Source organism: Trichosurus vulpecula, chromosome 4 (assembly GCF_011100635.1).
Source record: "Trichosurus vulpecula isolate mTriVul1 chromosome 4, mTriVul1.pri, whole genome shotgun sequence".
In the NCBI taxonomy this organism is placed as follows: domain Eukaryota; kingdom Metazoa; phylum Chordata; class Mammalia; order Diprotodontia; family Phalangeridae; genus Trichosurus; species Trichosurus vulpecula.
The window spans coordinates 190,814,583-190,839,378 of NC_050576.1; the positions used below are offsets into that span (position 1 = coordinate 190,814,583).

At 49.7% G+C, this 24,796-nt stretch overlaps 2 protein-coding genes across 13 annotated transcripts in view; one reads left to right on the forward strand and one right to left on the reverse strand.

Annotated features, from left to right (window-relative positions):
• Positions 1-785: 785 nt before the first annotated feature.
• On the forward strand, positions 786-9,702 carry G6PC3 (glucose-6-phosphatase catalytic subunit 3). Of its 8 annotated transcripts, none has more exons than XM_036756929.1 (9): positions 893-1,075; positions 1,475-1,751; positions 5,148-5,254; positions 5,788-5,878; positions 6,546-6,664; positions 6,924-7,065; positions 7,310-7,438; positions 7,798-7,928; positions 8,777-9,702. In XM_036756929.1, exons 2-9 carry the CDS (start codon positions 1,534-1,536, stop codon positions 8,821-8,823), a joined length of 984 nt encoding a protein of 327 aa, XP_036612824.1. In that variant the 5' UTR covers positions 893-1,075; positions 1,475-1,533; the 3' UTR covers positions 8,824-9,702. The 8 variants fall into 8 exon arrangements, with proteins under 8 accessions (XP_036612822.1, XP_036612821.1, XP_036612817.1 ...); XM_036756928.1 differs by lacking the exon at positions 8,777-9,702 and adding an exon at positions 8,508-8,652; XM_036756926.1 differs by lacking the exons at positions 893-1,075; positions 8,777-9,702 and adding an exon at positions 814-857 and having other exon boundaries at positions 7,798-8,498.
• Positions 9,703-14,410: 4,708 nt separating this feature from the next.
• HDAC5 (histone deacetylase 5) overlaps positions 14,411-24,796 on the reverse strand; it is a 39,804-nt gene continuing 29,418 nt past the window's right edge. For all 5 annotated transcript variants that reach the window (XM_036753862.1, XM_036753863.1, XM_036753864.1 and 2 more), the window contains 21 exons: positions 24,233-24,363; positions 23,879-24,010; positions 23,640-23,752; positions 23,087-23,218; positions 22,539-22,761; positions 21,707-21,918; positions 21,190-21,465; positions 20,205-20,370; positions 19,455-19,588; positions 18,934-19,054; positions 18,492-18,541; positions 18,216-18,323; positions 17,846-17,901; positions 17,598-17,685; positions 16,811-16,930; positions 16,468-16,565; positions 16,159-16,277; positions 15,585-15,718; positions 15,083-15,167; positions 14,632-14,785; positions 14,411-14,524 (listed from right to left, as the gene is read on the reverse strand). In XM_036753862.1, the coding sequence (XP_036609757.1) occupies positions 14,485-14,524; positions 14,632-14,785; positions 15,083-15,167; positions 15,585-15,718; positions 16,159-16,277; positions 16,468-16,565; positions 16,811-16,930; positions 17,598-17,685; positions 17,846-17,901; positions 18,216-18,323; positions 18,492-18,541; positions 18,934-19,054; positions 19,455-19,588; positions 20,205-20,370; positions 21,190-21,465; positions 21,707-21,918; positions 22,539-22,761; positions 23,087-23,218; positions 23,640-23,752; positions 23,879-24,010; positions 24,233-24,363 (2,692 nt within the window). In that variant the 3' untranslated portion in view covers positions 14,411-14,484. The remainder of the gene's footprint in view (positions 14,525-14,631; positions 14,786-15,082; positions 15,168-15,584; positions 15,719-16,158; positions 16,278-16,467; positions 16,566-16,810; positions 16,931-17,597; positions 17,686-17,845; positions 17,902-18,215; positions 18,324-18,491; positions 18,542-18,933; positions 19,055-19,454; positions 19,589-20,204; positions 20,371-21,189; positions 21,466-21,706; positions 21,919-22,538; positions 22,762-23,086; positions 23,219-23,639; positions 23,753-23,878; positions 24,011-24,232; positions 24,364-24,796) is intronic.

A 24,796-nucleotide genomic window follows, 5' to 3' on the forward strand; every position in this document is an offset into this window, starting at 1 on the left:
ACATGATAATCTCTGGTTTCCATAAATTTCTTTCTCGAATTACTCCAAATCGTAGTGAACTGTTGATCTCAGGGGTGGGCCCTCTTAGCTCTCACCCACACATACTTAGGTACAAAAACAACACTGTTGGATCCTCTGGATTACATGGTAGATAACCTTCGGGGGCATAAATTTTACAATTTTATAAATTAAACTCTTTTCCTCCTCTCTCCCCCACCCCTCCAATCCCCTCAGGCAAGTAAAAACAAGGGAGTTGGAACCAAAGAGTCTTCCAAAGTGAGAATTCAATTTCTAACAGTGTTCCTGTACGGGGCGGGGGGGGGGGGGGGGGGGGATGTACTATGAAGGCACGTGTAGCCTCATCGTTCAATTTTAACAATTCCACATCACTAGAGGGGACGGTGGGGGGAATGTCTACAACAGCGTCTGATAGTATGCAATCTCCAGGTGGAGAGGGGGGAGGGGAGGGGAGAGGGAGGGAGAGGGAGGGGGAGAGAGAGAGAGAGTGTGTGTGTGTGTGTGTGTAAAACTGCTGTCCCCTTTCAAAACACACCTGGGATCCTATGGCTATATCCTTGAACTTCCCTGTCCCTAGTCCCTGAGGAGACCACGGAGCTTTCTATGAATAAGGGAAGGCAGCAGAAAGGAAACCTCACTTGGAGAACTAGCTATCAGTCTGCTAAAGCATCAAGCTTCAAAGACAGCCTGTTACCCTCTGACCCCGGACCGCAGAAGTAGCCGCCGCCCCACGTCCGCTGCGGACCGGACGCGAACTGGGGACACGTGGGTCTAGAGGGAAAACGCCCTCACAAGGTTTGTCCCCTACGCTGACCCGTAGAAGGAAGACCTAGAGAGAGGTACAAACCCGGGAGGTAGGAGTAAAACGGTACTTGGAGGGCAAAGCTCGAGCTGGTGGAGCTGAGGGAGGGGACAGAACGGGGCCAGAACTGAGCCAGGGACGGGAGGAAGAGGGAATGCAGTCCAGCTCGGAGAGGAGTGCGGTCTGGGGAGCGCGCGCGTGGCTTGGAGGCGGAGTTTGAGGTGCTCTGGAAACGGAGAGGCGGGGCCGCGGGGGGTAAGCGGGGGCTTCTCGGGTAGAGCAGGGGCGAGGTTTGTGGAACGACGTAGAGGGGGCGGGACCTGGAGGGAAGCCCAGGGACAGGGGGCGGGGCCTAAGAGCTGGAGGACGTAGGGGGCGTGGCCCAGCGCCAGGCGGAGAGATAGCGGGGTCTGGGGCCCTCTGGGGCAGAGGGGGCGGGGTCTGAGGAAGGCCTGGGGTGGGGGGGAGGGGCCTGGGACTCTCAAAGTGCAGAGGGGGCGGAGCTGAGAGCCAAGACCTCCGGGTGCATCTAAGGCTGATGCTAAAAGTCCCCCGGATGGAATCTGGTTAGATGTACCAGTAGAAGGAAGTAGCAGGGGCTATGGGGAGTACCTTCCTCTTACCCGTGGCCTCTCTCACCTTCCTTTCCTTTAGAAGCAGCATTACCCCCGTCAAACCAAGGTCGGGGGCTCCAGGGCCTGTGGCTTCCCGGCATGGAGTCAACTCTGGGAGCTGGTATCGTGATCGCCGAAACTCTACAGAGACAGCTACCCTGGCTGGAGGACGTCTGGCTCTGGGTCACCTTCCTGGGTGACCCCAAGTGCATCTTTTTTTTCTACTTCCCCTTGGCCTACTATGCCTGTCGCCATGTGGGCATTTCTGTGTTTTGGATCACCCTGCTCTCCGAATGGCTCAACCTCGTCTTCAAGTGGTGAGACAAAACTCCTTACCATCCCTGTTCCAAGGTCATGCCCATTGTCAGCAAGAATTTATTAAAAGCCAGCGCTGTGCTAAGGGCTGAGGATACAAAGATGAAACAGTCCCTGCCCTCAGGGAGCTTACGTTCTACCAGGGGAATCAACATGTACATATATAAAATATGAAGTAAACCTAAATGCAGCTGCGTAATTGGAAAGAGGGTGGTGCCTTAAACATAAAGAGAGAAATTCAAAGGGGGAGTGAGGTTGGTGGAAACATAATGAGCTATTTTAATTTTAATATGTTGAATTTTAGATAATAGAAGACATCCAATTTGAGGTCTGTCCACTGGATAAACACATACCCCACCATAGAGACATACCAACTGTTAACCCCAATTGACCCCTAATTGCTGCCCCTGAGGACATGCCAGCAAACACACCCTCATACATTGAGGGTGTATGAAGGTCGTCTCCATGCCCAAGGGGTAGATATTTAAACCAAGGCTGCCCCATACATATTCATAATCACTCCCCACCTCTTACCACCCAGTGTCACCTTTTCTCTAAGTCATCATGTGTTCCCATCCCATCCCTACAGCTAAGTGCTTCCTAGACAAAGAGAAGGGCCTCCTGAGCAAAGCTATTTCGAGTTCAAAGTAGAAGGCCCTGCCTCCCTTCTTTGTCATGAAAAGCGTAGGGATGAGGGACACAACCTCACAAAAGAAGTAAAATATCACCATGAATGACATCCCAGAAATTCTCTGTAGGTATTTTTTAAGGCTTCTTTTTCTGCTTTTTCCGGTTTGATCTAGGAGAGAGTTGATCTGCCTCTAACTGGGCATTCAGCTTTCCTCTCCTGATCACCCCACAAAAGGATGCCACATGCCCAGCCTGGGAGAGAAGTAGAAGGGGCAGTGAACAAAAAAGTTCACCTCAAGGCAAAGTAAAAGTTACCCATGCTGCAGGATTAAGAAAAGTTGAGAAAGAAGGGCTGCCTGGGTCCCTCGATCTTTCTCTCTCTGCCTCTATCAATGTGAACCATCGCAGAAACAAGGAGGCAGGGTTTTCTGATTCCTTTCACTGGAAGTTTTGAGAAGAAAATGGTTATTTTCCTCTTAGAACTAGTTTTCTAAAGAGCACTTTAAGGTTTGCAAGTCACTGTGTGTATCTCATTTGATCTGCACAACAACCTTGGAAGGTAGAGGCTGCTCTTATCTCCATTTTCCAGAGGAAGAAATAGAAGCCCACCTGGATTAAGTGACTTGTCCAGAGTCACACAGCTAGTGTCTGAGACAGGATTTGTATATAACTCTTTCTGACTCAAAGTCCAGCCCAATATCTACCTTCTTACTCAATTCTCTTTTTCCTTTACCTCCTATCTCCAAACCAAGTCTGCTTCCTTCCTCAGTTCTGCTCCTTGCATCATCTGGCGCATGCTCATGTGCGCAAACACACACACACACACACACACACACACACACTCACTCTCTCTCTCTCTCTCTCTCTCTCTCTCTTTCTCTCTCTATCTCAATCATATCCTCCCCATCTGAAACATTCACCTCATTCAATAGTTCAACTAACATTGGTTTATCTCTTCCATCCACGAGCAGAGCTTGGAGCTAGGTTGGTGCTATTACCATCCATACCTTTATGTAAGTCATCTACCTGCCTGAAGATCATTCTTCCTTTCTGAAATAGATCAGTACCTAGATCACCATCTTCCTCTCTCTCCTGAGGCCCTAGGGGATTTAAATATATGTCAGTGTCCCCTCAAATACCCTGGCCTCCTTCCTCAACTCCCATAGTCTTCCTCACTTTCAGCCAGCCACCAGTGGTCATGCTCCCAATGTCACCTTCACCCTATGACTAGACTACCTACAGGTGGCAGAACACAGAAATTTCTCTTTCCAATTAATTACAATCTCCTCCCCTCCCCCCATCTCTTCCCCTGCTTCATTCCTTCTAAATCCTTCATTCTTTCTGTGACCCCTAGACCTTCCATTTCTCTCTGTTCCTCTCAGTTTGTCACCCTTGATCTGATCTCACTTTCTTCATTTCACTTTGGTCGATCAGGTTAGCTGCTTATTATCTTACCTTAGAATCTCCTGCCCTGTTATCCTACTATTAATAATAATAATAGTTTACATAGTGCTTTACACATAGTGTAAAGTGCAAAGCACTTTAGAAATAGACTACCTCATTTCATCCTTAAAACAACCTTCGAATGTAGGTGTTATTAATATGTCCATTTTGCTGTTGAGAAAACGGAAGCCCAAAGAGAGAGGTTAACTGATGTGTTCATGTCACACAGCGGGTAAGTGTCTGGGGCTGGATTTGAACTCACTTCTTCCTCACTCCAGGTCCTGCACTCTGTCCACTGCGCCTTGCTAGCTGCCATACCTACAACTGCTCATGCCTTGCTGAATTCTTACCCTGACTTATCTCTACCATCTTTCTTCTCTGCTCCTGAATGCTGTGGGAGAAATTCACAGAGCCATGCCCATCTGGTTCACTATTAGTCTATGTTATCTTAACTGGACTGTCACTGCCGCCTTTTTATTAGTCTGTGATTGACTGTCATACTCTACATAGTAACTGTCCCAAATATTCTGTTCTGTCCCCAAGTTACCTATTTTTTTGTTCAGTCGTCTCAGTCATGTCTGACGCTTCATGACCCCATTTGGGGTTTTCTTAGTAAAGATACCAGAGTGATACATTTTCTTCTCTAGCTCATTATACAGACTAGGAGCTGAGGCAAATGGGGTTAAGTGACTTGCCCAGGGTCACACAGCTAGTAAATGTCTGAGATCAAATTTGAACTCAGGAAGATGAGTCTTTATAACTACAGGTCCAGTGCTCTGTCCACTGCACCAAGTTACCTATAGCACCCTCTTTTCCTTGTCTTTCGGCAGGGGACCTCACCTCCTATTCTGCTAATAAAATGAAAGAAAATAGTCTCCCCTATTCCACACCACAAAACTCTCTATCATCCTGTTTCATTGTTTGCTCTATCCTCTGAGGAAGAAGTGGGAACTTTAGATAGAGCAGTTTCAGTTGAGTGATGAAGTCAGAAACCAGATTGTAAAGGGTTGAGAAGTGTGTTTAGAAAGATCTCAAGGTCCCTGCAAAAGGCCCTTCCATTCCCCTACACAAAAAAGAAGAAGAATGTATATTTATTTCTCTCTTTTCCTGGAGAAGGATTGAAGTATGTGAAGTATCCTCTGCAGGATGCACATAGGCAGTTGGAACCAAAGCAGAAATGGGATCCGGGGTATTGGGAGTAGAATTAGAGGGTATTCATCATGTGAAGCCTCACTCTTCTGCAAGCTTGCCCTGTCTTTCTTACGCCCCAGTTAGGAGAGGAACAGCAGGAATGTGAAATCTCACTGCCTCGTCTCCTCCTCCAGGTTCCTTTTTGGAGACCGACCCTTTTGGTGGGTTCATGAATCTGGATACTATAGTGAAGCGCCTGCCCAGGTTCATCAGTTTCCTGTATCCTGTGAAACTGGGCCAGGTAGGTGACCCTCCTACATTACCCCTTTCCCTTTCCAGCCATACCGATGATCTCAAAGCCCTTTCCAGCCTGTGAAGGCTTGAGGGATTTAATGCTTCTTCTCTCTCAATTATAAGACTAGAGAGTAGAGAAGTGAAAGGCACCAGGTTGGTTGGTATGTTGGTAGTCACTGAAGGATACCCCATGCTAATGTATCTAGTTGCCCATTAGTTATGTGCTATAGGGAGAAGATAAAGAATACTGCATGTGAAGGCCCACCTGTGGCATTAAGTGAGAAGAAAGGCCCAAAGAATCAGATAACCCTTGCCTACCTCGCTTGTACTCAAACCCCACCCCCACTTCCAGAGGAAGGGAAGCTGTAACTTCTAGGGGAAGGGGACTTAACTTGAGGGTATTCTACTTGAACCTGAGAAGGCATCTGACCCACTAAACACCATGAGTGCCCAAACTCGACGTGCCACCCCTCAAAACCCCAACTCCTAGCCCCCCCCACACACACACATACCTTCACAAGCGGCTGTATTTCCTGGCAGGTAGTCCCTCGGGTCACTGTATGATCACAGGAGCTGCCCTCTGGCCCATCATGATTGCTGCCTCAGGCCAGGTTGCCAAACGAAGTCGAAGGTGAGTCCAGGAGGGCTCTTGCATACAGAATTTCCCTCCACAGGCACGGGGAAGGGGATAGACTCCTCAGCCATATCATCGTGGAGACTGGGAGCGAAATCACTGGTTTTGCTTAGCCATCTAATCATATACTGGGATGGAAATAGCTTGACTGTAGTTGATTTGGAAGGGACTTGAAAAGCCAATGATCTCTCCAACAACCTCCCCCAAAATGGTCATCCACTCTTCACTTAAAATCTCAGGTGGGGAGCTCCCTATGGTCAGAGATAGCTCATTCCATTTTTGGGTACCTGATTGTTAAGAAATCTTTCTATGGGGCAGCTAGGTGGCGCAGTGAGTAGAGCACCAGCCCTAGAGTCAGGAGGACCTGAGTTCAAATCCGACCTCAGACACTTGACACATGTACTAGCTGTATGACCTGGGGCAAGTCACTTAACCCTGATTGCCCTGCCAAAAAGCAAAAAAAAAAAAAAAGAAATCTTTCCATGAGTCAAGTCTAAAGGTTTCTCTGTATTTTCCAGCCATTGCTCTTAATTCTGATTTCTGTGTCCAAACAGAGCAAGTGTAATATTTCTTCCGTGTCATAGCTATCATGTCTTCCCAAATCTTCTCTTGTTCAGAGTAATTGGGTGCCCACCCTGACCCACTTGTCTTCTTCCCTCTCCAGCCACTGGATGAAGCTGATACCCAGCCTGGCTTACAGCACATTCCTCTTGGCAGTTGGACTCTCCCGCATCTTCATTCTTGCACACTTCCCCCACCAGGTGCTGGGTGGCCTGATAGCCGGTGAGCCACAGGCGGGTGGGCAGTGACACTTCCCTCCAAGATGACAAAGCCAAAGACAGGAAATTTTGACTCCCTAGCCCACCACCTCTTCACCTCAAACCCTCCCTTGTGCCCCTCTCCCAAGGTTACCCTTTGTCCACCCTAGTCCATCATCTGTCTACCCAAGCCCTCCCTTGTGCCCTCTCTTCCATTGTTATCGTTGGCCTAGGGACTGCACCCTCAAATTCCTTGAAGTTGTTACCGCACCCCTTCCCAATAGGTGCTCTGCTGGGATGGTTCATGACTCCACGTGTGCCTGTTGATCGGCCAGTCAGCTTTTATGGGTTGACAGCCCTAGCACTTCTGCTGGGTGCCAGTCTCATTTACTGGAGCCTCATCTCCCTGGGAGTAGACATGACTTGGTAAGTTCTTGCTCCATCCTGCTGCCGCCCGCCCCCCCACCACCACTGCTGAGAGAGGATGGCACCTTTCTTGACCCTCACCATCATGTCTAGCCCATAGGGTCCCTAGAATACCAGTAGACTAGTAGAGAGAAAGTGATTCTGCTATGGCATACAGTCCTGGCTGAAGCTGGAAAGGAACAGGAATCCCAGAGGTGCCCCTATCTGAAGGAACTTTTCTACAAGGTTTCTTGGTTTTCCTCAGGTCCATTCACTTGGCTTCCAAGTGGTGTGAGCGTCCAGAGTGGATACACATAGAAACTCGGCCTTTTGCTTCTCTGAGTCGGGATTCTGGAGCTGCCCTGGGCCTGGGCATTGCCTTACACTCACCCTGGTATGCGCAAGTGAGGCGGGTACGGTTGGGAATCCTACAGCAAGCTGTTTGCCTATTGTTGGTCCTAGGGCTTTTGGGACTCCTTAACTGGCTGGGCAACCCACCCCAGCTCAGCCTCTTCTACATCTTTAACTTTCTCAAGTTTACCCTTTGGCCCTGCCTGGTCACTGCCCTGGTACCTTGGCTGGTTCACTCCCTTAGTGCCCAGGAGGCCCCACCTGCCAAATCTAAGTGACCCTACCTTCCCTTCCTCCAACCAACACTCCAGATGACTTCTACCTCCACCAAGGAGGCCTCACTCATCACCGCAAGAGACCTCTCCTGTTCACCGTTCCCCTAACCCCTACCCCCACCCCCAGCTGCGACTGTGACTGCTGCTTGCCCCTACCTAAGACAAAGGCTTCCTTCCACTTGACTCCTCTGGAGACTCTTCTGTGCTCCCAACATGCCCGTCCCACTCCTCATCACTTGAACTTTGCCTCAGACACAGGTATGTCTACCTGGAAGGGAACTGGCCCGGTCAACCTTTCCCTTTCCCCACTTTGTCAAAACCCTACCCTTTCTCCCTCTACCAAAACTTTGCATTTTTTAAGAACACTGGAAATAAAAGGGAAAAAGAGCTTCCAACACTGTGAGGGGCCAATCCCTAAAGTCCCCAAAAGTCCAGTGGCAGTTCTGTACTTTTGTTCTGCATTTGTGAAGTCCACAAAGGGGCCAAGCTTGGCACAGTCAGATGGTGTCTTGGGCCCTTGGTTCTCGTCTACCTTCCCACAGCCGAGCCAGGGGAATGCTTTGGACTCAGAATGAGTTACCTGCATTTACCCCTTCCCTCCTCTGCCATTAAAGAATAGGGAAATCAAATTAAATTAAGGACACTCCCCATAGCTATTGTGAGTTGAGCTTATCCATCTTCTTGTCCCTAGAACACTGATGGGGTGGGGGCAGAAGGGTCTATCTATTCCTGAAGCTCTCTAAAAATGCTTTGATACCTGTCAACCACCTGACCAAGTATCTCCCACCCAAAAGAGTAAATATCTTTCCCATCCAATCCTCTTTTCCAAATTCATAGAGTTACAGATTCTCAGAGCCATAAAGGAGCAAAGGCATCATGGAATCTAAACATTTCTGAGGCATGGAACCTTTCTATGATATCCCTTACTAGCTGCGTGACCTTGGGCAAGTCACTACCTGCCTCAGTTTCCTCAAGTGTAAAATGGAGATACAACAGTACCTACTTCACAGGATTGTTGTGAGATCAAGTGAGACGATATTTGTAAAAAGCACTGTGCCCAGCATATAGTAGGTGCTTATGAGTGCTTGTTTCCTCCTCCCCGACAGGGGCTCATCTACCTTCTGCTGGAAAACCTCCAATGATAAGAATATAGCTCCGTTTCTGAAGGTGGACCATTGTGCTTTGGAACAGCTCTTATTGTTCTGAATTCTAATTACTGGACCATTGTCCAGTCTCATTGCTAATACCCTAGTTCAGGCCCTTATCACTTTGAGCCTAGACTAACATTAACATCCAATCTCTCCTCAGTCCATCCTTTATCCAGGTACCAAGATAACCCTCTTAATGCATGTCCGGCTCAAAAACAAGTTTCCCTCTTTCATATATTCAAAGGATCTGTGATTTTGTCAGTGTGGACAAATGCTCTCCCACACTACAGATTGTAACCTGAGTTGTACCTACTAGCCGTCAATCAACAAGCATTTATAAATCACCTACTAGATGCCCACTGCTAGGTGCTTGGGATACATACAGACACAAAAGTGAACGATCCTGGCCCTGAAGTTTACAGTGTAGTGGGGGAAGGTGATGTATAGGTATGTGCATGTATGTGTATACATATATACCTGTGTGCTTATGTATACAGGTGTGTGTGTGCATACCAAATAGATACAAGGTGATTTTGAAGGCAAGAAACCAACAGCTGGGAGGATTGGGAGAGACCTCATGTAGATGATGACCCTGAGCTGAGAGAAGTGAGGAGGGCATGCCTTCTTGGCACAGGGGCAGCTGGTACGAAGGCTTGCAGGTGAGAGATGGAATTACCATGTATTAGGAACAGCCAGAAGACCAGTCTTGTTGGACTTCAGTACTCGTGGAGGGGAAGTAATGTTGATAAAGCTGGAAAGGCCAGGGACCTTAAATTCAGGCATGTACATCTGCTACTGAAGGCCCTAGAGCCAGCGGAGGCCTCATTTGATTCTTACAACAACCCTGCGACACAGATGCTAGGCTGAGAGGTTAAGTGACTTGCCCAGAGTTGTGTAGCTAGTGTCTTGAGGTAGGATTTGAATTCAGATCTTGCTGACTCTCAATGCAGCACTCTTATCCACTATGCCACCTAATTTCTTCAGTCAGTAAACATTTATTAAACACCTACCATGTGCCAGGCACTGGGCTTCCTATAAGGAACATTGTGGAGACAGAAATGACAAAGGGATGAGCCTGAAGAGTTATGGATGGCAGTAAGGTTGCACACCTAGGTTTGCAGGATGAATGGTTGTAACCAATAGAGACGTTCAGAAGGGGATGAGTTTGTGGGGAACAATAACGAGTTCCTTTTGGGGCACAAATGAATTTTTGGTTTCTATGGAACATCAGGTAAAGAGTTGTTGATGTGGAACAGGAGCTCAAGAGAGATTAAGTCTGGATATATAGCTCTGGGAGTCACTAGCATAGAAATCATTAAACCTATAGAAGCTGCTGAGATCACTGGGTTTGGAGAGAAGAGGGCCCAGAACAGACTACTGAGGTCCATCTACAGTTAGGGGCCATGTTGTGAAGGAGACTGAGAAGCGATCGAATAGGTAGGCAAGCCAAGAGAGAACAGCCTCACCCAAAGAGCATCCAGAGGAGACAAACTGTTTAAACCGTGTTACCTACTTCAAAGAAGTCAAGGGCGAGAACTGCAAAAAGATTTGTCACTTTAGAAAAATAACTGAAGCCTTTGGAGAGAGCAGTTTTAGTTGAGTGATGAGGTTGGAATCCAGATTTTGAGGGCTTAGAAGATAATGAGAGGAAGAAGTGAAAGCAGTGAGAGATAACAGCTTTTTCAAGGAATTTGGCTGAAAATGGGAGAAAAAATACAGGATGATCGCTTTTGAGGATGTGAAGATTTTTTTAAAGATCAAGATTTGGATGTGTTGGTAGAGAGCAGGGAAGTAACCAGTAAATAGAGAGGCTGAAGATAGGGGATGGGGTGGTGACAGGAAGGATGATCTGCTAGAGAAGACCCTCAGATAGGAAAAGATGGGCTAGGTTAGGATCAAGGCTATATAGGGAGGGGTTGACCTTGACAAAGAAAAGGGTTGCCTCTTATTAGAGGCTGGAGTAAAGAAAAAGAGTAGGGTAAAGGGGATGTGAAATAAACAGGGAGAAGGGAGCTCAGCCATTTCGCACCTATTTTCTCAATAAAATGGAAGTCTTCAGCTGGAAAGTTGGGAGAGGAGGTGGTGTGGAAGAGAATTCGTCTGAACAGAAGGTGTGGGGAATGGACTAGAGAATCGATTAGGGTGGAGTAAAAATATTGCATTGCTTTAGTGTGAGCCCAATCTCCACTGGTGAGTGACTGCCAACTCCATTCAGCAGTATATGAGCAGAAGTAAAGAAGTGGGAGGGTGGGAATCATCCAGGGTTGGGGTTTGGCAGGACATGATAAGACAATGGATACAAGAGTAGAGAATTGTATGGAGTGGAAATGGTCAACTACAGGATGGAGACTGGGAAGGGAGAAAACGAAAGCCCACGCAGGGGTAGTTCTTTGAGGCTTCTGAAGGTTGTGACTCGTTCAGGGTTACAAGGCTTAAAAGTATCAGAGGTAGGAATTGGACTCAGGTGTTTATGGCCCTAAACCCTTAATGCCTTGATGACACTCTGTCCATCAAGCCACACTACTTCCTGGCACCTTGTTGTCTATAAAATAAAACAGATTCCCTAATCTGGAATTTAAAATTTATGATCTGTATCCAGCTTACCTTTTGGGCTACATTTCGTGTTACTCCATTTCACAAACTGCTCCAGAGAAAATGGATCACTCACTGTTCTCGGTTCGTGTCTGTCCCTCCCACCACCTTGACTTTATACAGCCTGACTCCCTTCCCTTTAACTTTCCCCATCTCTAACCCACTAACATCCAACCCTTCCCAGAGCCCAGGTTGGCTACCATACCTTCCATGACGCTCCCAGCTAGAATAAGGAAATTTTTGTCTTTGAAACTCATAAGAGTAATTGACATTCATATATTACATACGTTATGTCCTCGCCCACCACCCCAACTCTCCAGGTCATTTTGTATCCAAATATTCCCAGCATCTTGCACGGAGTAGTGGGCCCTCTAAAAGCATGTTTGTCAAATTAAAAAGACCTTCCTAGAAGGTCTAGTAGGCCCTAGACCTTTTATACCTCTGCCTCTTCCACCCCCATCCTCTCAAGTATCAGAACACAACCAAGGTCTAGTCCAACTTCTGCCTGAGCAATAATCCTCTCAGATGCCAATCCAACAAGTGGTCATTTAGACTTTGGAAACAAAATGAGGGGGAACCTACTATCTCCTGAGAGGGTTTCATCCCACTATTAAATAGCTCATTAGCAACTTCCTTAGGACAAGCCAAAATCTGCTTCTGCGCAGCCTCTATTCTTTAGTTTAATAGCTCTTAAGCCTCACGTTTTTTTCAAGAGGGCTGGGTAACCCACACCTCTCTCTTTTAACTATTGGCTAAAAATTATTCTTCAGGTCCTCCTATTGACTTTTCATGTTCTGATTTCAATTCAGAGTGAACCTTTGTGTGCCTACTGGGTGCAAAGCCACATTTAGGCAAGTCCACAGTCCCTGTCCCCATGGCCTTGGTATTCTCAGAGCTCTCTGTAGGCCCTACTACATCAATGCTCTTCTCTCCTCACTCCTATTTCCTAACTCGGCTTCTTGAGCCTAGACTAGCCTCTCGTACCTAAGAGCTAAGGCTCATATAGCACTAAGATTGGAAAAGGACTTGCATATATTATCTCATTTAAGCCTCATGAGCATTTGGGGGCGGGGGGTGTAGCCTGACTTGCACAGAGTCACTAAAATGTCATTAAGATGCAGGGTTCACTTAGGTCTTTCCTGAAGTCCAGCACTCTATTGTAGATATGTCATGTTTTCAGGCAGAGGCTGGGTAGATGATGGAAAAAAAGCTTCAACCCTTATCTGGGGGCCCAGAGAACAAGAGACACAAGCCCCCAGGGGGCACTGCCAGAAACAAGTTTATTTACACAAGGACACACAGTGTAACAGGTTACAAAATACTCAACTGAAATCCATACCCAGAGAGAGAGAGACAGAGCAGGGGGTGGGGAAGGTTACATGAGAACCAGACAAAGTGGGGAAAGGGGAGGAGAACCACCTTTGGACTCATGGCTCCCCTACCTGCCATAATAAGACCCTGTTACACTTAGCCTGGTCCACCCTCCCCAAAAAGGTAGGGCTTGAGTTGTGACCAACACCACACACAAACACACACAAGTGGCAAGATGAACCAATGGTTGTAGGGACACCCCCCTCTTGTATCCTCATCCCCATTCCAGCCTTACTGTAAGGATAATAAATATGTAAACAGATTGGTGGGGTCCAGGAGGTGGGAGGGGCAAGGGAAAGAAACCCCATCCCCAGGAACCATTCCCACTCTTTGGTTTCCTCCAGGCTGCAGGGCTTTCCCAGACACGTCAGGGGCACTGGCCCCCTAAGTGCATCTCTCCTCTTCCCATGTCTAGGGAGCTGAGAGGCCTGGGACCAAAGGTGGGAGGTTGGGAACAGCTTCTCCAGCTCCTTTCCTGTTTTGTCCACCTCAGGCCTGCCTGCCAGCAGAGGGCAACACGAGGAAGAGATAACAGGCAGGAAGAGAGGCTGTACTTTGTCCCCAGCAGCTGGTCTGGGTGGGGTTGGGGAGGAGCACTAGGAATCAGCCTCCTTCATTCTCTCCCCAACTTCTCCTCTCTCCTTTCCTAGCCATACCTTCAATTTCTGATTGCCTCCCCCAAACCTCAAAGAACAAATGCTCCATGAAAGGGAGGCCTACTGATCTGGAGCAAGGCTGACACTGACTGGGGTGGGCACTCTCAGGAACAAGCATCTGTCAGCAAGGACAGCGTCCCACTTCATCTGGCATTCTGGGCTGACACCAGAGGGTGCTCACCAGTCCCCCCCAATCCCAAGCTGTGCCAGTCAGGAAGGCTGGAGGACCATGTCTTTCCTTGGTTCCTCCCCTGGCTTCCCTAGGGAAATAGACACAAAGCCTAGGGCAGATCAATCATAGAACCCAGGAGTCCGATTCCCAGCCCCCCAAACAGACTGTTCTTCCGTCCTCTAAATCGGTTTCCTTTTAGAGGGGAGGGAAGGTAGAAAGGGACACTAAGTGGTATGAAGAACATGACTATGCCCTCTTTCCCCCCCAAGTTCTGGTGGCCAGGTCTCCACCAGTGAAATGGAGAAAAAGCAGACAATACAGATAGATGTCTTTATACAGAGATGGCAGTAACAGACAAGAAATAAAAGTATGGGAAGTACCAGGTTGGGACCCCCGTCTCTTCACCCTGAACTGTTTGGAGAAAAATGTTAGGGGAGTGGGAGGGCATTCCAGGACCCTCCCCTAATGCTGAAGAGGGGGAGGGAGGGGCACAGAGAAATTAAGGCATTGCCTCCCAAAATCTCCTGGATCCAAGGCACCAAACTCACTGCCTCCTCCTTGCTAAGAGGACCCAGAGGGGCTAGAGAGGGGGCACTGAGGATACTGCCCTAGTCCCAGAGTCCACCAGGCACAAGCCCCATCATGGAGGAAAAGGACAGAAAAACAGGGAATGTCGGTGTAAAAAATGGAAGGGAATAGGCCAAGACAACCTCTCCTACTCATAAGAGAAGCAGGGTAGAAATCCGAGCCAGCTTGGGGTATGGGAGGGTCGAGGCTGAGAGATGGACACAGCACACAATGTTAGATGTGTGACTTTTTGTTTTTAATAGAAAAAATAAACAAAATCACAATGATGAAGCCCAGGGGCCTGGGCATCACACGGCAGGTTCCTGCTCCATGGGCTCCTCCAGCGGCCTGTGGGGGCAAGCATAGGGACACAGGCACATAAGTGCCCACCCAGGTATGTGAGGGGGAGAAAGAGGGAAGTGTAGGAGGAAGAGGTGATGAGGAAAGAGGGTTACCTCGGGGTGTGGCTGGGGCCCGCCTGCTCTGCCCCTACTGACAGCAATGCCATGGCACTCAGGGTCTCCGCCTCTTCCACTTCTCCTGCCTGCGCTTCCTGCAGAGATCGCCCCACACCAGCCGCATTCCGCTGCACAGAGCTCCAGTGTTTACCTGCCAGTGCAGGTGAGTGAGGACTCATCACTGGCCACCTCTGCCAACATTTCTCCTTGGGAAAATTCCCACTTCCACCCATCTCTAGGAACTCGAGGCTGACCTTCGTCTCATCTCTAGCCCCTGCTGCTGCTTCTGTATTCAACAGCACCCTTCCAGTGCAACCCCTAGGTATCCTTTGGCAGCTCTTCTTCAGGAACCCCATTTCTCTATTCTCCCTGCTCCCCCCTGCCCCACACATTAGCTCTGCCTTACTTGTGCAAAGCACAGCCCTCTTCTTTAAGGGTGCTCACTTACTCTGGATCTCGATGACTTTCTCCAGTGTGGCCACTGCATTCATGTTGGGCTTTTGTTTTAAGATGGCCTCATCCAAGGGCTCAAGCTATAGGGAGGGGTAAGGGAGAAGTACTGGGATGGGAAAGTGCAATCTCAACACTCCCCAGACCCTAGCCAGTGTGCAAAAGGCCACTTCATTTGTCACTGTCATCCTTAAGTCAACCCCACCGCCTCCAGAGGAGACAGGACTTAGCCTGAGACCCCAGATGAGAAAATCCTCTCTGACACAGGCCTAATATAGCAGAAGGCCCCAGTACTTATTTCTTATAGCTCCCCTACCTCTAGCCTTCTTTACATTTCTCTCCAAGGTCTCCTAAAAAAATGGAAACCCTTCCTCCTAAGGTTATTGCCCCACTCTGGGCTAGAATAGAGGGGCTCCACTCCACCTTAACTTGGGAACCGGGGCCTAAAAGGCTTTGGCTGTGTTGCTGAACCTATGCTTTACATTCTCTGGGGTCCTCACCTCCACACTGAGCAAGGCAGAAACGCAGGCCTCGGAGGCATCACAGATGGCGGTGAGGTCATGGCCACCCTCTAGAGCCAGCACTACTCGGCCCCCTGCCAACTTCATCAGCTGCCTGGTCAAGTGGCCAAAGCCTGCAGGGGTGAGAGAGCCTACTGCTCTGACCAGAAGGCATGGCCAGAGCTGCCCCCGACCTGCCTACTCCCTCAGGGACTAGCTAGATAGGAGAGATGAATGGCAGAGTCGGAGGCTGCCAACACCCCAAGGTTGGCACCTGCCGCTTCGTCTTTTGGGTTTCTCCTACTCTTTTCCCTGTTTCACCACTCAGCAGTTTCTCCTTCCTCTTCTATCCCCTCCCCATATCAGACTTCCCACCTCTGCTCCCCCATATTTCTGTGTCTCTACATGCACTACCCCATGTCCCTCCAAGTTTCTTTCTCCTACCCCCCCATTCTCTTCCCCCTCCAGAAGAGCGACCCCACCCCCACCCCACCTCTGCCACCACCAATTTTTCTCTTCATTCCTATTCCCTCATTCCTAGCACTTCCCCTCTTGCTCCCAACACCAAGCTCACATCTGGCAGTAACAGAGTAGCCACCCAGTGGAGAGAGATGCCCCTCAACAGCATCAAAGCCAGCAGACACTAGAACCACATCTGGAGAGAACTCCTGGGCAATGGGCATCACCACCGTCCTGCCGGAGGAGAGAAACATGACAGGCTGATCTCCCTCCCCTCTCCACCACCTCTCTACTCCCCGCCAGAAGCAGTATTTTCCCCACCCTTTCTGTTCCATCTCTATGCCTACTCTCCTCTCCCTCAATGCAATGGGTCCCCCCCACCCTACAGTGTCCCCTTCTTAATTGCCCCCAGCCTAGGCCCCACCTGAATGCTGTCAAGTACTCCACGTCTCCAATAGGGGGGTCCACACCTCCTGTCCATGCCACATTCACATTGTACCCCATACCAGGTCCTCCACCAACCTGGCACCAGGGGAAGAGGCAGAGGATGGTACTCACTTTGTGAGAACTCCTAGACACTGCCCTCCCTCTCTAGACCTCAGTTCATTGATTTCCAGCTCTTCTAGAGAGAGGGCCCAGTGATGCCCTCTGCCCAAAGCCCACAATTCCAAGTCACCAACACTGCAGTACGCCTCAGAACATTTCCTGCTTTTGGTGTTGACTGCTGCCCCCACCTAGAAATCCTTACTGGAATTGGGGAGCCTCACCTCCTCAGGGGCACCACTGCCTGGGAAAAAGTTCCCATTGTCATAACGATGCAAGGAGATATAAAGTACAGAGGGGTCACTGTAGAAGGCCTGCTGGGTGCCATTGCCATGGTGAATATCCTGGGGGGAAGAGAAGGAGAAGGGAAAGAGTCAAGGAGAAGGGCCAGTAACCTCACGTGAGATGCAAAACCCCCACAATCCTCCCAATGCAGAAGGAGTTCCCAGGGGCAGGGCCTACCACCCCAGACTAGCCTTCAGGGATCCTAGTACATTTACAAGTGTTCAGGACCTCATGTTAAACCCAATGGGATGATTCAGTCTGAAAGAAGGTGGGGGTGAGAACAGGATGACCTAAAGGGCTTTGACGTAGAGCAAAGGAACCTATTATTCTTCATCCCAACTGATGACAGATGATGAGGAAATGAACTGACACTGCAGCAGGAGGGATTCAAGACAAGACATCAAGGAGGACTTCTCAAATCACTAGGTAAGAGATATGGGAATAAGAGAGTGAAGGAAGCTACTGACTCTGAAAGCCTGGAGAGTTTTCAGAACAGTACCCACATCAGGCTAGACTAGAACAGGCATAGGTCCTGCCCCAAGGCAAGTATATGGAAGGTATACATCTAGGGAAGAGGAGGAGCTCAGCTCCATGACCAAGAACCAGTTTCTCCCCCAGCCCCAGCCCCAGCCATTTATCCCTCCTGACTTCATGGAGTATACACTTCCTCCACAGCCATTCTCCTCCCCTCCCACCCTGCCCTGCCCCTTCCCCAGTCCTCCTCACCCAGTCCACAATGAGGATCTTGCCCACATTCAGCTTCTGTTGTAGGAGTTTGGCTGTGATGGCCACAGAGTTGAAGAAGCAAAATCCCCTGGGAAGCAAGGCAAGGGCAAAAGGGCATAGAGAGTTAGTGAGCTTAAACGTGTGTGGCCAGATCTCATTTGTTAAAAGGGTAAGGGTCAGAAGAAGGTAGAGGCCTGAGCTTTGGCTTGGCAGACTCTCCCCTTCTGCTGACAGGGTAAGTCACTCACATGGCTGTGGATTCCTCAGCATGGTGTCCGGGAGGCCGGATAATGGCAAATCCATTCTACAAAATGGAAAGAGGGATATGAGAGACAGACATGAACAAAGAAAAAGATGCAAGGAGGACCAGAGAGATTCTGAGGCCAGCCTCAGAAAGAACCATCAGTCAACCAGGAGCCCCTTGTTTCTCCAAAGCTTGCCTGGTTCCTTTCCTTTTCCTTCTGTTTCTGGGACCATCGACCCCTCCCTCCTGAGTGAAAAGCCCTGAGATGCCAGGGAGAAGACAGGCAGAATCTTCACTGGCTCCCCTACAGTTCTAAGAGTAAAAGACAGACCCCAGGGAGCAGTTTCCTCCCCCTCTCGCTAATCTCCACTCACCTTGAGCTCCCCTGAAGCTACCTTGAAGGCCAGCTCCACCAGGCAGCCTACAGCCATGCGCACAGCACTAGAAGAATGCATTTCATTCCACACTGTGTCACTGTCCACCTGGCGAGAGGCGAATAGGGGCATCAGGGTGCCTCCCATGGGGGGCCAGTACAGAAAGCACAGGAATACAATGGGCTCAGGGGAGAAATACGATGGGGAAAGGGAGCAGAGAGTGAAGGACGGCTAGTTCCCATGTCCCAAGGAATAAACCTTCTGTAGCCCACTTACCCCTATGCCCCCACAGGGCAGTACTGCATACATCTTCTGGCTGATTGGGCCTGTGGAGGAGTAAGAAGTGCTTTGGACCATGCAGGGATACTGTGTATGTACCCAAGCAAATGGGGCAAGTACAGCTCTAAGTTCCTTTAGCTTGATCAGACAGCTACTGGCTTTGTCTCCCAGCTTGGGGGGATGGGGAGCAGAGAGAAAACACAGGATGGTGGGAGAGCCTGAGCTTTCGGATGCAATACCTTCCTTTACACCCCATGGAAATAAAAATTCTCTTTGATCTCTACAGTCTCTACCTCTTACTACCTCCACAAACTGGGCATACCCCATGGGGAGCACATGAGGACACCATCACTCTCACCACTCTTCCGTCCCACAGAAAGAGGAGATGGACTGAAAAGTGCTCCCCAACTGGGGAGAGTCAGCATGGTCCCAAACTCACCTAGCAGCTTCTTGCTGTCAAGCTTCTGCCGGTTGAGGGGGCTGGTCCCATAGAGCAGGGTGTGGTGCTCCGAGTGTACTGTCTGGATCTCATCCAGTGTAGCCTTACGCCCCCGAATTCGCTAAATAGTAGAAGACAAGAAGAATAAATGGATAGGGTATTAAACCCTTCCTCTCCCTCTCCCATCCCAGCCTACACCTTTCTCCATAGCTCCAAAAAGGACAGAATACCCCTAATCCCTGCTGCCTAGAGATTCAAGACCACAGAAATGATCTGCTGCCACAAGACCCCATTCAGTGGATGAGGCTGTGGATGGAAATCCAGACTTGGATACATAGGAAGATGGAGAAAAAGGGGGTGACCCCTGTGGGGTACAGACAGGGAACAAAACTGCAGACCGGGTCCCCAAGGGAGGGACAAGCAAAGACACTGGACCCTGAAATTTGGGGAAGGTTCTCGGGTTAACAGATAACTCAGAAGAAAGGGGATGGCACTGGACAGCACCTAAGACACAACCTTACCTCACACTTGCTGAGCAGACCTGTCTCTTGCAGCCTAGACCAAATGCTCTGGATACGGCCTGCATGCTCAGGGTGGATGTGGGTATTCCCACACATGCACTGGTGCTTCAGCATAAAGGTGTCATAAACTACTCCTGGAAAATAGAAAGAGCTACTGAGTCTTATGGCCTTTGTCCCTGATCCTCCCATAATATGACCTGCCAACTTGACTACCTGAGACCCACAGCAGGGAGGCCTCTCCTCTTTCAAAAGAAGGGGAATGTGGGGAGGGGGAGCAGGTTTGGGAGGGGGGAACATGATGAAGACAGGATTTAACTAGGGAATCTAGGTGTTTATGTCCTCTCCCTCACCTGTACCTGAAGGATTCTGATCTGACAGGGAGTTTTGTTACCATAGGACCCAAAGCTAGAAGGGACACTGAGTCCTATCTCATTTTACAGAGGAAGAAACTGAAGCCCAAAAGTGCCAAGTGACTAAAGGCCTAGGATCACAGAGCAAGAAAGAGGAGCCAGCTGTCTGGACTCTAAACTCAAAATTCTTCCCACTGCCTTGGCAGGGGTGGGGGGTACTATGTAAAGCTTAATAATATCTAGGGGTTGAGTGGGTTTATTTTTTTTATTTCAGGAACAGTTCCCTAAGATAAGATACAGGGGATCTTATACCAAAAGCAAGAATATGCCTTTCACAGGTCTGGGGACTCTTTGCTTTCTGCATGAAGTAGAATATATCTGGCTGGGTGTCAGGGCTCACCTGTAGTAAAGAGGTGTTTGGTAGGCAGTTCAGGGGCACTCTTCATGCCTAGAGGGGCAGCAGGTGAGGACTGGGTTCGGCCCAAGGCCTGATGGGGCACAGAAGCCAGGCTGAGAGGGGCCTGGTAGACTTGCAGGGACTGCAGCTGCTGGGCATCTGTGAACACCTGGGGAGGAAGAGGGGAAAAAGTGAATGAGCCCAAAAAAGGAAGGCTGCAGTAGACAGGGCATTTTCTCCTCTTCAGGCTTATAGAGGTGCAAATGGGTACCCAAAAGGGCTCTGAATCCAGGAAACCCAATGCAGTGAACTGCAGTTTTAGAAGGGGCTGGGAAGCTTGGAAAACTCAAAGTCTAGGCTTTGCCTCTGTTCCCACCCACCACCCCGCCCCCACTTATCCTTGGGATGGGGGATGCTTCTGCCTGCGCCATTGCCTCTTGAAGGGGAGACAGAGGGAGGGATAGGGTTTGATGAGTCACGCTAGGGGAATAGCACTGAGGTAAGAAGAAAGGAGGGAAAAAGGAGGTGGCACTGAGGGGGTGGGATGAGTCAGTCAGATAAGGCAGCTCTGCTGCAGTCCGCAATGAATGAAGTGCACGGTGCAAGACAAGTAGTAGTAAGAGTGGGCGTGTACACACACAGGCATGCACGCACAGGGACAGACGCAGGAACAGACGCAGAGAGACACATGCGGCCACGTGCTGACAGACAGGGGTGCAGGCAGTGAGGTAGACAGAGATAATGTAGGGAGCCAGACAGTCACGAGGATAAACACAGACCAAATCAAGGAGACTGGCAAACAAATGACAAGAAGTGACCCTCTAACCCCTCTCTCATTCCCCTTTGAAAACTTGTAATAAATCTAATTTTCCACACTTCTGGAATGCTGGAGGCTGGATAAATAGCAGCAGAACAGCAGATTATGGGAGGAAGCAGAACAAGGAACGAGGGGCAGGATGTCCACAGCAAGTAAGGTGAGGGTAGTCACCTGCTTGTAGTCCCCACTAGACTCCTCCAACAGGGGACTCTCATCCAAGCCAATTTCGCTGCCCTCGTCCTTGACCTGGATACAGTCATCCTCCTCTTCTTCCTCTTCTTCCTCCTCTAGGTCCTCTTGCGGGCTCTCGCTTTCTGTGGAGCCATCCCCAGGCCCAGGGAGAGCTCCCTCTCCTAGCAGTCCTTCCTGATGCTCCGTTAGCTCTTCTTCCGTCTCCTCAGGGTGTGTAGTGGGCTGCCGGGGTAACTCTCCTGTCTTAGTGAGGATCTAGGGGCAGGCAGATGGTAAAGTCTGCTAGTTCCTAAGGCAGACATCTCCAAGAAGGGCACAAAGGTTGGGGAAAAGCAGATGGACCAACAGACACCACCACATTCTGCCTCCCTGCCCTCTGGAGCTGATCCTAGGACATCTGTGGCACTACAAATTCTGGACTCCACCCATGGGCGGGGGGGGGGGGGGGTGTGCCCTCGTTTTGTTGCCACTTGTCTTTCCCTTTTCCCAAGCCCACCTTGCCCAGCTGCAGCTGCTGTTGCTTCTGCTTTTCCAAAAACTGCTGGTGCTGCTGCTGCATCACGAGCTGCTGCAGGGCCTGGGGGCTCTGTGGCAGTGGGGACGACTGCGTCCGGCTCAGCGGGCGGTGTCGAGGCAGCTTGCCTACCGTCCGCATGTTGGCGGCAATGCGTTCGCCAGTCACCAATGGGGACTGGCCATGGAGTGGCACTGCTCAGGGAGGGAAAGCTGGTGTCAATTCCTGGGAACCTTCTCTGAGCACCGTTCCACATAAAGGGAAAAGCCCAGAGGAAGCGGTTCCAAAGGATGCACCAACATCCCCCCTCCTGCTGCTCACCACCACACATTTCAAATCAACTTTCCGGTAGTCTTGACGGATAACTCTGGTCTCTGCGTCGTAAGATCATTAATTCAATCTCTCATATACCTCCTTCCTTTAATTCACTTTCATAATTTTGCATAACTTTCTGTCATAGTTCCTTTGATATGCCATCTCCCTCAAATCAGACTGCAAAGTTCATGAGAGCGGGTACAATGTCCCCCCATCAGAATAAGAGCTCCCTGAGGGCAGGGGCTTAGGTGGCCTCAGAAGACGAAGACAGGAAGCATGTGCATTCTTTAATACAGATTTCAGATACCTATTATAAGCACAATGTCTCCTGCCAACATAATAAATATTTCTAGACAGAATGACCCCAGCAAGGTTATAAGCTGTGGCAGAGCCAGAAAACCAACCTAGACACCCTGGCTTTGTGTTTTTCCCCACCTGCTTCATTCCCACCCTGGGAAAAGGAACCAGCTCATGCTGGCTCCTGGCTTCTGTGGCTCACCGGCTATGAGGGTGCTCTGCTGCCGGGCCTGCTCCAAGAGCAGCACGTGCTGCAGCAGAGAGGCGTGCCCGTGGGGGTTGACATCGCCCTCCAGCGCCACGCCCAGCAGACAACCTGGGATCGAGGACGTACTCATGAACTTGCCCGTCAGTGCCCCTCCCTGCCGGAGGGACTGGATGGCCTGTCTCTCTGCCTCCTGCTGCGTTGACAGCTTCTGGGGGGCCTGGTGTGGGGAGGCCAGGAGGGTGAGGAGCTAACTCCATGTCTTTGGGCCCTATCTGCCCCAACACCACCTAAATCCCAGTTGCCATCCCCACTGCTAACTCCACCCCAACCTCCCCTTTTGTTCAACCCCATTTTGTTCACCTAAGCCACATTATCTGAGCCTCTGTGAAGCCCCTTGGGTACTGATACCCAAGCCTCAGCTCACTGTGAATCTGAAGTCCAGGGACTATGATACCAAATACCCTCACCACTATGACTGACGGAGAACAGCCCTTGGGGGATTCCTGAAAAGGGAAGGGGAAGTGTCTGCAGCCCATACTCACAGTAAGGTGCGAATTGGTGACTGTGACTGTGGCCTGTAGTCCTAAGGAAATGTTGGGCAGGGAGGGGGACGTGTAGAGACTGAACTGGTTAGGGGAGCTGTCCAAAGTAAGCGTACGGTGCTGAGGGAGCATCTGGAAGGCAGTGAGAAAAGAGAAACAAGCATGATAGTAAGTAATGGAGGTAAGGAGGGGGAGAAAATCTAGCTAGCTGAGACAACAGTCACAGGACAGCACTTTTCATGTAAAAACTGAAGTGCTAGTAAGAGGCACAAGGGCAGCTAGTGAGCTAGGAAGATCCCACTATGGCAGGGGCAAGGGAATCAGGTCTTTTAACAGAAAAGTGATGGAGAGGAACTCCCTGTCCCAGAGGACAACTGAACATTTGCCTGGGTATCTGGGTAGAATAAGGAAAAGAGACCTTTATGTCTTGTACTTCTTAGGGGAAGAAAAGGACAAGCATTGGTTTGATTCCTGGAAACTCTGCTCAGTGGCCTACCATTAAAGGAACTACTTCATCCTACTTTGGGGGTCTATCCATCTGGATGGCCCATACCTCAGTGGGGATGTTAGGGACAGAGCCGGTGAAGCCGTTCTCAGCAATGGTACTGTTGGAGCTGTTGGGGGAACTGGGGCCGGAGCCTGGGGCACTGTTACACACAGATGACACTGCACAAGGACATAGATATTACCCTGTGGCCTGTGTTCACCCCCGCCAGCAGTCCCAGGCTCCAGCCTCCACTGGCCCCTTGTGGAGACAGGGATACCCTCCAGCCTCCACCAGCCCCTAGGCACCTGTGATCTCGATAGCTCTCTTCTTAAAGGTGCTGATGACAGTCCCATCCTTTCTTCGAAGGAGGGGGCTGCTCCTCCGCTCAGCCACCTTCTGCTTTAGCCTGGAACGTACCTTCAAATTGGGTTCCGAGGCTATGGGAAAGGGAACATGGCTCAGATCCCACCTCAGTGACAAACCCCTAGTCTCATTGAGACCTCTGGCTCTCCAAGAATTCCAAGCAGGTGACCAGGCTGCAGTAATTGTGGTTTCTAGTAGCATCCCCAATTCTCTCTAGTACTACTGTTCCCAGGCACTGAACACTGTAGGCTAATGTAGACTCCATCGATCCAAAGGCAGGGATGGGATGAGCTTACCTGTTTTTCGAAGTGGGAAGTCATCCCGGCTATCATAGGGCCCAAGGAGAGGAAGCTTGTAGGAGGGAGGTGTCCCAGGGGGACCACTCTGGGGAGGGGAACTCTGGTCCAATGAAGCGTGATGGGCTCCCCTAGAAAGGGAAGGGAAAGGAAAGAATTAGAAAAAAAAGAAGCAGAATCAGTGAGTCATTAGTCAAGTCCATTGTCAATCTTTATGTAGCAAATCCTGAAATGGATATAAATAAGAAGATCCCCACTGACAAGAAGCCCTCAGTCTGAAAGAAAAGCTTGGCCTCTGCCTCAGGTCTTAGCTGAAGAGAACAGAGTTTCCCAAACATCTGCACTAAAACTTTTGGGACACCTGCACCACTTAGGGACATTTGCAGAGCCATATCCAAAACAGTTCAGGCTAACACAATACTAATCTAGTTCCACAGCTGAATAGAAGGACCCCCTTCATTCTTCTCATAAATGACTATTTTTTGAATGGGGGAACATGTCCGGGAAACACCTGCACTATCTGCATGCATGCATACACACACACACATACACCACCCCTCCATG